Genomic DNA, 13,188 nt, shown 5'->3' with positions numbered 1-13,188 from the left:
TGCTGCTGCTGCTGCTGCTGCTGCTGCTGCTGCTGCTGCTGCTGCTGCTGCTGCTGCTGCTGTTTGTGTGATTAATTTTTGAATTTTTGATTTTTCATTTTCTTTGTCATTTGCAGCGATGAGGTGTACAGACACTCCACTGCCGCGCGCTGCACCTGCTCTGCTGCTGCTGCTGCTGCTGCTGCTGCAGCAGCAAAACGCAAAAGCCATCGCCCCAATGCTGCTGCTGCTGCTGCTGCTGCTGCTGCTGCTGCTGATTCCCCTAGGGCGACACCAGGGTCCCAAGAGCAAGTATATATAAATTCTGTCTTCAAAAATAAATAAATAAATAAATAAATAAATAAATAAATAAAATAACTAAATAAATAATAAATAAATATATAAATAAATAAATAAATAATAAATAAATAAAAAGACTTTAATTGCATTTTAATTCGCTTTTAACTTTTAAAACCTTTTCAGCCACAGCAGCCAAATAAACTCAAAATGTTTCTTTTTTTTCTTTTTTTAATTTTAATTAATTTAATTCTTTTATTTCTTTTTATTTATATTTTAATTAATTTAATTCTTTTATTTCTTTTTATTTATATTTTAATTTATTTATTTTCTTTTTTTTCTTCAGAATGAACTTTTCTTAAGACGCATTTGCCTCCTCCTCAAAGACAGCCCCAGCCGGGGGGCCCCCCAAAGCCCGGGGGCCCCTGGGGGGCCCCCTGGGGGCCCCCTCGGGGGGCCCCCTGGGGGCCCCCCGCGGGTCCTTGGGGGCCCCAAAGGGGTATTTGGGGGCCCCCCGGAAGTCCCCAGGGGCCCCCAGGGGGCCCCTTGGGGCCATGGGGGCCCCCAAGAGGCCTCTGGGGGCCCCCAAGGGGGCCCCGAAGACCACCAGGGAATCTCTTGGGGCCCCCAGGGGGCCTTTCGGGTCTATGGGGGGCCCCAGGGGGGCCCCGGGGGCCCCCAAGGGGGCCCTGGGGGCCCCAGCAGCTTCAAGGAGTTTTGGGGGGCCCCCAGGGGCCCCTCAAGTACCCTAAAAGAGCGGCACGGGGGGCCCTCTAGGGGGGCCTCCCCCGCTGAGTTTGCTGCTGCTGCAGCGCAGAGGGCCTTGAGGAAAGGCTTCAAGGTGAGTTTTGCTGCTGCTGCTGCTGCTGCTGCTGCTGCTGCTGCAGTTCGTTTAATTAAGAAGTTTAGATTGCTTTAAATTGAATAAATAGACTTTGAGTTGACACCCCACAGGCCACTTTGAGGTGTACGTACACCTCAGGCCGTGCGCAGCCACGCAGCTGCACGCAGCAGCAGCAGCAGCAGCAGCAGCAGCAGCAGCAGCAGCAGCTCACTTCATTTTATTTCTCCCTTTTCCCCTAAAGCTGGAGACAAACTGCAGCAAAAGAGCAGCAGATCAAAAGGAGACAAAACACAAATAAAAAATTCCAGAAGCAGCTGCACTTCCTGCGTAGGTAAGCTCCCAGCAGCAGCAGCAGCAGCTGCTGCTGCTTCAGCAGCAGCAGCAGCAGCAGCAGCAGCAGCAGCAGGAGCAACGGTTCTGTCTGCCGCTGCTGCTGCTGCAGAGCTGCAGCAGCAGCAACAAAAAATATAATCCAAAGAATACTTATGCATTTTTCATTAATTATAATTGATTAATTAATCACTTAATTAATTAATTAATTAATTAATTAATTAATTAATTAATTGATTAATTAATTAATTATCTAATTAGTTAATTAATTGGACAAACTAAACAGTAAAAAACGCTGCAGGTAGATGCAAACACGAAAGTGCATTTGCTGTTTCTGTTGCTGCTGCTGTTGCTGTTGCTATTGCTGCTGCTGCTGCCATCGCTGCTGCTGCTGCTGCTGCCATCGCTGCTGCTGCTGCTGCTGCTGCTGCTGCCTACAGGCATCTACAGACTGTCTGGGGCGATTTCTGCTGCTGCTCGCCGCTGCCTCACTGCTGGATTTCGTCCTTTGCTGCTGCTGCTGCTGCAGCAGCAGCAGCACTCAAAGCAGCAGCGCCAACCTCAGCAACAGCTGCTGCAGCAGCAGGCCCTGAAGTCCCAGCAGCAGCAGCAGCAGCAGCAGCAGCAGCAGCAGCAGCAGCAGCAGCAGCAAATGCAGTCCCACTCGTATTTGGCGCTGCTGCTGCAGCACTTTTTTGCTTCCGCTCGTCGTGGGGCTCTTAAGGCTGCGTTTGGGGATTTAAAAATGCATGCAGCACGAAGCAGCAGCAGCAGCAGCAGCAGCAGCAGCAGCAGCAGCAGCAGCAGCAGCAGTAGCAGTTGCTGCTACTGCAGGAACAGCAGCTGCAGCAGCAGCAGCCCGTGCTCCTGCTGCATAGAGCAGCAGCAGCAGAAGCAGCGGCAAGAAAAGCAGCAGCAGCAGCGAGAACAGCAACAGCTGCAGCAGCAAAAGCAGCAGCAGCAGCAGCAGCAGAGAGCAACAGAGGCGTGGGCAGCAGCAGCAGAAAGAAGACAATCTGCTGCTGCAGCAAAAGCCGCCTTTTGCTGCTGGAGACAATGGACACAGAAGACCCAAAATACAAAAAAAATGTATTTATTAATTCTTAATTATTTAATTAATTAATTAATTAATTAATTAATTAATTAATTAATTAGTTTATTAATTAATTAATTATTTAATTAATTTATTTTATTTATTTTTATTTCAGATTTTCTGTCTACATTTCGTTAAAAACCCGGCAGTCGAATTTGCTGCTGCTGCAGCAGCGGTGGCTGCAGTGGCGCAGCACTGCAGCAGCAGCAGCAGCAGCGGCGCAGCAGCAGCAGCAGCAGCAGCAGCAGCAGCAACTCAAGCAGCTGCTGCTGCTGCTGCAGGCCAAAGAAGAAAAGATTAAAATGCATGCGCTCAGCCGTCTCTCTGTCCATACACTGTAAGAAAATAAATAAATAAATAAATAAATAGATAAATAAATAAATAAATAAAATAAATAAATAAATAAATAAATAAAATAAATAAATAAATAATAAATAAATAAATAAATGAAATAAATAAATAAATAATACATAGTGCACTTATTATTTAAAATAAATGAAACTAAATAATTAATTAACTTTGTTTTTGTTTTGCTGCGCTGCTGCAGCTGCTGCTGCCTGCAGCAGCAGCAAAAGGAAGCAGCAGCAAATTTGTTTTTTAATTTAAAACAAAAGAAAAATAAAATGCATGCATTTGGGGCTTGGCGCCGCATCTGTGGGGCCGCAGCGAAGCTGCGTGCTGCTGCTGCTGCGCTGCTGCTGCTGCTGCTGCAGCAGCAGCAGCAGCTGCTGCTGCGCCGGGCCTTCCGGCAGCTGCAGCAAGCCACGCAGCAGCAAAAGCAGCAGCAGCACAGTCAGCAGCAGCAGCTGCAGCAGCAAAAGCAGCAGCAGCAGCTGCTGACGCTGCAGCGGCAGAAAAAGCAGCAGCTGCTGCTGCAGCAGCGGCTGCAGCAGCACCTGCAGCAGCAGCACCAGCAGCAGCAACTGCGTACTGCTTTTAACTCTCTTCGCATATATGTGGGTTTAAAAATAAATAAATAAATAAATAAATAAATAAATAAATAAATAAATAAATAAATAAATAAATAAAATAATCAAAATAAATAAATAATAAACAAATAATAAATGACACAAAGTCAAATAAAAGAATTAGATAAAAACAAAGAACATTTCTTTGATTTATTTCATTTTGTTGCTTTCGTGCTTTTGAATTTAATTCATTTTCTTATTTTTTAATTTTATTTATTTCTCCAATTTAATTAATCTTTTTATTTTATTCTTTTTATTTATTTTGAATATTTTTTTCTCAGGCTTTATTTAAAAGCGCAGCTGAGGCACGCCAGGCAAGTTTGCTGCTGCAGCAGCAGCTGCAGCTGCAGCAGCAGCAGATACTGCAGCAGCAGCAGATACTGCAGCAGCAGCAGCAGCAGGTGCAGCAGCAAGAGCAAAAGCAGCAGACGCCGCAGAAACACGGCAATGACCAGCACCAGCAAAGGGAACAGCAGCAGCAGCAGCAGCAGCAGCAGCACGCGCAGCAGCAGCTGCAGCAGCAGCAGCAGCAGCAGCAGCAGCTGCAGCAGCAGCAGGTGAAGCAGAAGCAGCAGCAACAGCACCAGGTGAAGAAGGAGCAGCAGCAGCAGCAGGTGAAGCAGGAGCAGCAAGAGCAGCAGCAGCAGCAAGTCCGTAGGTACACACGAGGCTCTAAACAACAGCAGCAAATAAGAAGCTGCAGCAATTAATTAAAACACATTTTAAATTTGGGAATTAAAAAGAATAAAAATAAAACAAAAGAAAAGTCCCAAAGTCCCACGGGGCCCCCAGGTGTCTGTACACCGCAGAGTGTACTGGTGCAAGTTTGAAAAAGGAAAAGTCCAGAAATAAATAATTAATGGGAGAATTGCTGAGCAAATAAGTGCATTTGAAAGCTAATTAATAAATAAATGAAATTGCTTTTTAAATAATTAATTTTAAACTTTTTAAATTAAAAAAAATCCAAAAATTCGAAAATGCAAAAACGCATGCAGCTGCGCGTACACCCCAAGCGGCTCTGCGGTGTATGCGGAGCTTTTTATTTTGAATTTGAAATGAAGTTTTCTTTTTCGTTTTCTTTTCATTTTAATTAATTCCAATTAATTAAACTAATTAAATTAATTGAATTTATTGAATTTATTCATTTAATTAACTAATTTAATTAATTAAACTAATTAAATTCGTTGAATTAATGCAGATTGGTCAATTTGTGAAGGAAAAGATGAAAGAGGTTTTTGATTTTTGCCTTTTTTCGTATTTATTAAAATGCTCCTAAATTAATTAATAATCAATTAATTGTCTATTTAATTTAATTGAATTTATTAAATAATTAATTTTTAAATTTGTTTGTTTTAAATCCAAGTAATTAATTTGCATCTTCATCTTTGCGTGTCCGATGATGTCCCTTACTGCAGCTGCTTCTTGCTGCAGCAGCAGCAGCACCTGTATGCTGCAGCAGCAGCAGCAGCAGCAGCGCACGCCTGCAGCAGCAGCAGCAGCTGCTGCTGCTGCTGAGCCTTCTCGTTCCATTACTGAGGCCTACACTGTTGTTGCAGCAGCAACGCAGCAGGCTTCGCTGCTGTTGCGCCATCACCAGGTGCTTCTGCTGCTGCTGCTGCTGCTGCTGTTGCTGTTGCTGCTGCTGCTGTTGCTGCTGCTGTTGCTGTTGCTGCTGCTGCTGTTGCTGCTGCTGCTGCACTTTAGCAGCAGTTTTCGGCATTTCTTTGGCTTGAGTTGCTCAGAAGGAAAATAAACAAAACCCACTAACAGCAAAGCCCTTCTACATTTATTGTTTTATCCATTTAATCTAATTAAATTAATTTAATTAAATTAATTTAATTTAATTTAATTTAATTAATTTAATTTAATTAATTTAATTTATTTAATTTAATTTATTTTCAGGCCACAGCCCCTCTAGCAGATCAACTGGCCCTCGCGTTAACCCCGCTGCTGAGGTTTTTGAGCTGCAGCAAAACAAATGAAATAAATAAAACAAACAAAATAAATAAAATAAATAAAATAAATAAAATAAATGAAATAAATAAAATAAATAAAATAAATGAAATAAATGAAATAAATAATGGAATAAATGAGGATATAAATGAGGCTGATGAACTGGATTATATCGATCTTATAAATGGCTTTGGTGCTGCACGCCTAGAAGCAACCCATAAACAGCAGCAGCAGCAGCAGCAGCAGCAGCAGCAGCAGTGGCTGAAACTGCAGCAGCAGCAGCAGCAAGAGCAGCTGAAGCAGCAACTGCAGCAGCAGCAAGCGCAGCTGCAGCAACAGCTGCGAATGCAGCATCAACACAAGCAGCTACAGCAGCAACAGGAGCAACAGCAGCTGCAGCAGCAGCAGCAACAGCAGCAGCAGCAGCAACAGCAGCAGCAACAGCAGCACTGCCGAAGCAAGGAGCCCCGGAAGAGCCAATGTCTGCAGCAGCACGTAAGAGAATTATCTCGTCTTTACAGAATTATCTCCTTTTTATAATTTAGAAATAAAAATAAAAATAAAAATAAAAATAAAATAAAAATAAAAATAAAATAAAGATAAAAAATAAAAATGTTTGACTCCCAAGGCGTTCGGGTGTATCTGCAGCTCTGCGGTGTCTGCGCAGCTCCCGTTTTCACCGGAATGAAAAAATAAAATATATTAAATAAATTAAATAAATTAAATAATAAAATAAATGAAATAAATAAATAAAATAAATTGAAAACAATAAAAGATATTTTAAACTTTCAATTTGATTCAAATGCTTTTCTTCTTTTGCTGCTGCAGGCGCTGCAGCTGCAGCAGCACCTCATGCTGTGCCACGCCCAGGCGTTTTTGCAGCAGCGACAAGTAAACCCTAAACCCTAAACCCTAAGCCCTAAACCCTAAACCCTAAACCCTAGCCCTTGGGCCGTGCTAAACGCTGAATTAGGGTTTGAGCTGTGTGGGCTGCTGCAGCTGCAAAGCCTCAAGAAGGAGCTGCAGCAGCAAGACCAGCTGCTGCTGCAGCTGCCTCGCGCTGCTGCAGCAGCAGCAAACAAACAAACCCCAGCAGCAGCAGCAGCAGCAGCAGCAGCAGCAAAGAGAGGCACTAAATGCAGCTTCAGAGGCACAAATAAATAATAAACGAATAAATAAATAAATAAATAAACAAATAAATAAATAAATAATAAAAGAAATCCAACTAAAATAAATAAATAAAAAATAAAAGAAGTCTTGCTGCTTCAGACTTCTCCAAAGACCAAAACTTGCTGCTGCTTTTATACTTTTGAATTTCTTTTTTTTTGAAGTGCTTTTAATTGAATTCCAAAAACTTAATTTTATTTTTTATTTTGAATTTCATTTAACTTTTGATTAAAGAGAAATATATTTTAATTTCCTTTTAGAAAAAGAACTTAAAATGCATTTATTTAAAACTGAAATTCAAATAAATAAAAACTCCGAAATTTTAAATCCAACGAGGCCGCCAAATTCGGGTGTACGTACACCTCAAAGCCCAGGAACCGTAAAGTGCAAAAGGCAAAATAAATAAATAAATAAAATAAATAAATAAATTAATTAAATAAATAAATAAATATTAAATAAACAAATATATAAATAAACAAAATAAATAAATAAACAAATAAACAAAATAATCAAATAAATAAATAAATAAGTAAATAAATAAATAAATAAATAAATAAATAATAAATGAAGGAGCCTCCGTGGAGCTGAGTTTTCTGTCTTTGGAGAAAACTTCGAATTCGAAAAAAAGAAAACTTTTAAAAGTTTTTTGCAAAGAAGTTTAAATTCAAAAGAAGTTTTAATTCGAAATAAATTAAATTCAAAAGAAATTCAATTCAAAATAAATTAAATTCAAAAGAAGTTTAATTCGAAATAATTTAAAATTCAAAAGAAATTTAATTCGAAATAAATTAAATTCAAAAGAAATTAAATTCAAAATAAATTAAATCCAAAAGAAGTTTTAATTCGAAATAAATTAAATTCAAAAGAATTCAAAACTTGAAAGAATTTCAAATTCAAAAGAACTTCAAACTCCAACAGAATTTCAATTCCAAAATTCAAATTCGAAAAAATTTCAAATTCGAAATAATTTGAAGTTTGAAATTCCCTCGAAAAGAATTTCGAACTTGAAAAGAATTTGAACTTCAAAATATTTCAAAGTTTGAAAATATTTAAAACTTGGAAAATATTTCAAAGTTGGAAAATATTTAAAAGTTTGAAATTATTTTGAAGTTCAAAAGAGTTATAAAAAAATATTTAAAAGTTTGAAATTATTTTGAAGTTCAAAAGAGTTTTGAAAACTTCAAAGTTGAAAATAATTTGAAGTTGGAATTCTTTCAAAGTTCGAAATAATTCGAAGTTCGAAATTCTTTTTTGCTTCCAAGTTGCAAACATTTTCAACTTTGAAATTATTTGAAGTTCGAACTTGCAAAGTACTTTCAACTTCAAAATAATTTGAAGTTTAAAATAATTTGAAGTTCAAAATAATTTGAAGTTCAGAATACTTTCAACTTCAAAATAATTTGAAGTTCAAAATAATTTCAACTTCAAAATAATTTGAAGTTCAAAATAATTTCAAGTTCAAAATAATTTCAACTTCAAAGAAGTTGAAATTATTTTGAAGTTTAAAATTGTTTTGGAGTTTTAAATTGTTTTAAAGTTTTAAATTGTTTTTAAGTTTAAATTAATTTTTAATTTTTGGACTTTGAAATTATTTGGCAGCTTAAAATTACTTTTTTTTTAAAAACATTTTCAAGTTGAAATTAATTGCAAGTTGGAACTTCTTTTGAAGAATTATAAAATTAAAGAATTAAAGAATTTAAGAATTTAAAAATACAAAATTAAAAATTATTTTCGATTTAAAACATAATTACTTTTGTTTTAAAATACTTTCAAGTTTAAAATCATCAGAAAGTTCAAACTGAAATCCGCTTTTTTTAATAACCAGAATTAAATAATTAGACATAATTAAACATAATTAAACACAATTAAATATAATTAAACACAATTAAATATAATTAAACACAATTAAACAATTAAAAACAATAAATTAATTATAAAATAATTATTTTGATTTTAAAATACTTTCAAGTTTAAAATCCTTTGGAAGTTCAAACTGAAATCCGCTTTTTTTAATTACCTCTCCGGCGCACCAGCTGCCGACTCGCGCTGCGGTGTCTGTACACCCCAACTGCAGCAGCCCGAACAAAAAGCCGCCGGCAAAAGCGTCGCCGGCGCCGTTCAGATCTTTTATTTCTGCTGCTGCCACTGCAGCAGCAGGAAAAGAGCTCACCCGCAGCTTGCTGCTGCTGCTGCTGCTGCTGCTGCTGCTGCTGCTGCTGCTGCTGCTGCTGCTGGGGGTGGGGGTGGGAGGGGTGGTGCTGCTGCTGCTGCCGCTGGGGGTCGTGGTGGCGGTGCTGCTGCTGCTGCTGCTGCTGCTGCTGCTGCTGGGGATGGTGGGGGGGGCGCTGCGCAGCAGCAGCAGCAGCAGCAGCAAAAGAAGTTGGTTTTGAAGTTTCCAAAATGAATTAAATTTAAATTAATTAAATTTAAATGAATTAAATATAAATTAATTAAATTTAAATAATTAAATTTAATTAATTAAATTTAAATTAATTAAAATAATTCAAGTTAAAACTGCTCACTCAGTCGAGGCCACAATGACTGCATCAGGCCCTTGTGTAATTACAACAGCTTTGAAAAGCGGATTTATTTTTCTTTTTGAATGTTCATTTTCCAAAACTTTTTTATCTTTTGCTTCTTCTCCCCCTTGCTGCTGCTGCTGCTGCTGCTGCTGCTGCTGCTGCTGCTGCTGCTGCTGCTGCTGCTGCTGCAGCTGCAGCAGGAGCTGCAGCAGCTGGAGCGCGACGTCGCCGGTGCTGCCGCTGCAGTCGAAGCCGCAGGAAGCAGCAAAAGCAGTTGCTTCTTCTTTGTTTCCAATTAAAAGAGAAGTGTTTTTCAAAACTTCTTTTATTTCTTTTTTGTAAACTTCAAAAAGAAATGAAGCCGACAAGTTGAACGCGAAGAGCTTGCCCGCGGCTCCGCAGTGTCTAGACAGCTCAATCGCCACCTGCAAAACGCCGCTTCGCTTTCCTCTCACTTTTGTTTTTCTTCTTTTTCTGATTTTTATTTTTATTTATTCTTTTCTTTCCTCGAATTAAATTAAATTAAATTAAATTAAATTAAATTAAATTAAATTACAAATTAAATCAAATTGAATGGACTGAATAAACAAGAATAAATAAAGTTGAAATGAACAAAGTCGAAACTAATAAAACTGAAATAACAAAACTGAAACAAACACATAAAATAAAAATACACAAACACAAGTAAATAAATAAAAAACAAATAAATATAAATAAATAAATAAATAAATAAATAAATAATAAATAATTAAATAAATAAATAAATAATAAATAAATAAATGGACTTGCCTCGGTGGAAGAAGACAGGAGAAAGCCAGTGCAGTAAACAGCATTTGCTTTTTCGACTTTTTCAAAAATGGATTTCAAAAATTCCAAATTTATTTTTGTTGCAGCTCCCAGACGTGTACATACACTCCGTTCCTTCTCCGCCACCAGCACCAAACAAGTCCCCGTCGGCTCGTCTTCGCACACTTTGTACAGCGTTTCAATGCCTGCAGCAGCAGCAGCAGCAGCAGCAGCAGCAGCAGCAGCGGCAGCAGCAGCAACAGCAGCAGCAGCAAGGGCAGCGGGTGAAGCGGCAGGCGGAGCCGCAGGGACAGCGGCAGCAGCAGGAACGACGGCAGGCGGAACCACAGCAGCAGGGATGGCAGAGGAAGCAGCAGCAGCAACAGCAGCAAGGACAGCAGCAGGTGCAGCAGCAGGTGCAGCAGCAGCAGCAGGGACAGCAGCAGCGAGTTCGCAGCAGCAGCAGGCAGAAGGGGGTTGGCAGCGGGAACAAAAGGGAGAAAAGGAAGAGCAGCAGCGCAGAAGGGACGAAAGAAGCAGCAGCAGCAGCAGCAGAAGGGAGAAGATAAGCAGCAGCAGCAGCAGCAGCAGCAGCAGCAGCAGCAGAAGATGAAAATCAGCAGCAGCAGCAGCACGGAAGTGGAAAGAGAAAGCTCACCTTGCGACTCGAGGAGCTCTTTGAGCTGCTTGCCCTCTTTGTCGTTGCCGATGCTCCCGAGGAACATGCTTCTGCCGGGCTGCAGCAGCAACAGCAGCAGCAGCAGCAGCAGCAGCAGCAGCAGCAGCAGCAGCAGCAGCGGGAGCAGATTCGGGCTCGGGAGGAGCAGGGCTTTCATTCAAGGGGTGACAAGCCAGGGAAATAATTAAAAGCTGAAAAGTTATTAAAAAAAAAAAGAAAAAAAGCTGAAATTTGGCTAAGTCCGACGGACTTGGTTGCCGCAGAGCGCCTGGTAAACCCGCACGGTGTTCTGGCCGCAGCCGCCGGGCAAAAAGCTGCAGCAAAACTGCTGCGGCACTTTTGTGAATAATTCCATTTGCTGTTTTGCTGCTAAGACAGCGCCGCCGAAGGGCAGCTCGAACTGCTGCAGCAGCAGCAGCGGCACCTCCGCCACCACGTCCAGCAGCGGGTTGCAGGCGGAAAGCAGCAGCATTTTGCTTCCTGGCGTCTTCGTGTTGCTGCTGCAGCAGCAAATCCAGCTCCAGTTTTCGCGGCGCTTTCTGGCGAGCCCGGTAAGTGCTGCTGCTGCTGCTGCTGCTGCTGCTGCGCTGCTGCTGCTGCTGCTGCGACACGCAGCCAGCCGCGCGGACCGCGGGGCCCGCTGCTCGCGCTGCTGCGCTGCTGCTGCTGCCAGCAGCTGCTGCTGCTCCTTTTTGCTGCAGCAATTCGAATTCGAATTTTATTTCTTTTCGGAATTTCAAATTGCTGCTGCGAACTTCGCTGCAGCAGCGGCGAAGACGCAGCAGCCGCAGCCGCCGCGGGCGGGCGGCGGCGGCTCGCCGGCTGCCTGCAGGTCTGTTCAACTTGGCAGCAATTTGAAATTAAATTCTTTTAAAAGTTATTTATTTCTTTTAGTTTCACATTTAATGCTTTTACTTTCAAATTCAACTTCCAATTCCTCGCCAAACTCCGCAGACTCCAAAGACAACCCGCAGCCAGAACTCCCTGCAGCAGCTCGTGGGGCCCCCCTGCTGCAGCAGCAGCAGCAGCAGCAGCAGCAGCAGCAGCAACTCGCGTGGAAGTTCGCGTTTTAATTTAAGTTCAAATTTGAAGGTCTTTTACTTCGTGAAAGTTCGCCTTTTAATTTAAATTCAAAAGGAGATCTAAAGTCTTCTCTAATGGCAGCAGCGCCGACAGCAGCAGCAGCAGCAGCAGCAGCAGCAGCAGCAGCAGCGAGACGCAGCAGCAAAGCCTGCATGCGCTCTGGCTGCTGCTGTTGCACGCGATGCAGCAGCAGCAGCAGCAGCAAAGCACTTAAGTCCACTAATTAAATATATTTATTTCTTTAAATGTTGTTTTGCTTCTGCCAAAATATAAATCTGAATCTTCAAAACAAATTTAAATGTCTAAAACCACTTTTTGTATTTCGAACTCCACTTATTATAATTATCTGCTGAACTTCCATACATCTGAGCGCGCCCGCGGATACTACCTCAGCAGCAGCAGCAGCAGCAGCAGCAGCAGCAGCTGCCGCTGCTGCTGCTGCTGCTGCTGCAACGGCAGCAGTTGCGGCTTCTGCAGCAGTGGCTGCTCCTGCAGCACGCTGCTGCTGCCTCAGCAGGGTCTGCAACTGCAGCGCCGCAGCTGCTTCAGCGGCGCCTGCTGCAGCAGCAGCAGGACCTGCAGCAGCAGCAGCAGCAGCAGCAGCAGCAGCAGCAGCAGCAGCAGCAGCAGCAGCAGCTAGTCTTCGAGCAGCAAATTGTTGACAAAAGGCTCTTCTTCTTCCTCCAAAGGAACTCCCCAAGTTTTGCGCTGCGGCAGCGCCCGCGAAAGAGCTGCGCGCCAGCTGCCCAACTCCGCGTAGGCCATCAGCACTGAAGCAGCCTGCAGCAGCAGCAGCAGCAGCAGCAGCAGCAGCAGCAGCAGCAGCAGCAATATGAAGAGCAGCAGCAGCGGCACGAGCAGCAATATGAAGAGCGGCAGCAGCAGGAGCACTGCGAGCAGCAGCAGCAGCGACGTGAGCAGCGGCAGCAGCAGCAGCAACGTGAGCAGCGGCAGCAGCAGCAGCAGCACGAGGAGCAGCAGGAGCCGCCGCAAGATGAGCAGCAGCAGCAGCGGCTGGAGCAGGCGCAGCAGCAGCAGCGGCGGGAGCAGCAGCTGCGGCCGTGCGACTCTGAGGGTTTAGGGTTTAGGGTTTAGGGTTTAGGGTTTGCGGGTCGTGCCTGGTTGACAGTGAGTATCTTGGAGCCGCGGAAGCCGCCTGTGCTGCTGCTGCTGCTGCTGCTGCTGCTGCTGCTGCTGCTGAAAGTGCTGCTGATGGGGAGTTTGGCTGCTCGCAAGTTTGCTGCTTGGCTTTTGTGGAAAGTCAAAAACTTGAATCGGTTTCTGTCCACGAGCCCGCCGAGTACGTACACCGCGTCGGGCTCGAGTGTCTGCAGTTCTGCTGCTGCGTCTGCTGTCAAATAAATTATTTTATTTTCTTTTTTTTCTTTTTCAAAAACTTTTATAAAACTCAATTCGCTCACTCCGCACTGCCAGCGGCCGCCGCACTGCAGCCGCTGCAGCGCAGCAGACACGCGCGGGCCCACGCC

The 13,188-nt window shown here is 42.6% G+C and overlaps 3 protein-coding genes across 3 annotated transcripts; 2 read left to right on the top strand and 1 right to left on the bottom strand.

The window, feature by feature from the left end:
- Nucleotides 1-2,102: 2,102 nt before the first annotated feature.
- On the top strand, nucleotides 2,103-6,647 carry ENH_00053780 (hypothetical protein, conserved; the record flags this gene model as incomplete). Its single annotated transcript, XM_013581510.1, has 7 exons — nucleotides 2,103-2,539; nucleotides 2,659-2,880; nucleotides 3,091-3,499; nucleotides 3,793-4,169; nucleotides 5,584-5,957; nucleotides 6,293-6,355; nucleotides 6,472-6,647. The coding sequence occupies 7 exons, from the start codon at nucleotides 2,103-2,105 to the stop codon at nucleotides 6,645-6,647; spliced, it is 2,058 nt and encodes a 685-aa protein (XP_013436964.1).
- Nucleotides 6,648-8,640: 1,993 nt separating this feature from the next.
- Nucleotides 8,641-11,090, bottom strand: ENH_00053770 (adenosine kinase, putative; the record flags this gene model as incomplete). Its single annotated transcript, XM_013581509.1, has 6 exons — nucleotides 8,641-8,699; nucleotides 8,802-8,976; nucleotides 9,252-9,578; nucleotides 10,066-10,145; nucleotides 10,598-10,676; nucleotides 10,869-11,090. 6 exons carry the CDS (start codon nucleotides 11,088-11,090, stop codon nucleotides 8,641-8,643), a joined length of 942 nt encoding a protein of 313 aa, XP_013436963.1.
- A 433-nt stretch (nucleotides 11,091-11,523) lies between these two features.
- ENH_00053760 (hypothetical protein) lies at nucleotides 11,524-12,762 on the top strand (the record flags this gene model as incomplete). The annotated part of the gene is made up of 2 exons (XM_013581508.1): nucleotides 11,524-11,678; nucleotides 12,478-12,762. Coding segments are annotated over 2 exons (440 nt in total), but the record flags the coding sequence as incomplete, so codon positions are not given.
- Between the last annotated feature and the right edge of the window lie 426 nt (nucleotides 12,763-13,188).

This window comes from Eimeria necatrix, genomic scaffold (assembly GCF_000499385.1).
Source record: "Eimeria necatrix Houghton genomic scaffold, Enh_scaff437, whole genome shotgun sequence".
NCBI lineage: Eukaryota > Apicomplexa > Conoidasida > Eucoccidiorida > Eimeriidae > Eimeria > Eimeria necatrix.
This window is presented reverse-complemented; position numbering and strand designations above follow the sequence as displayed.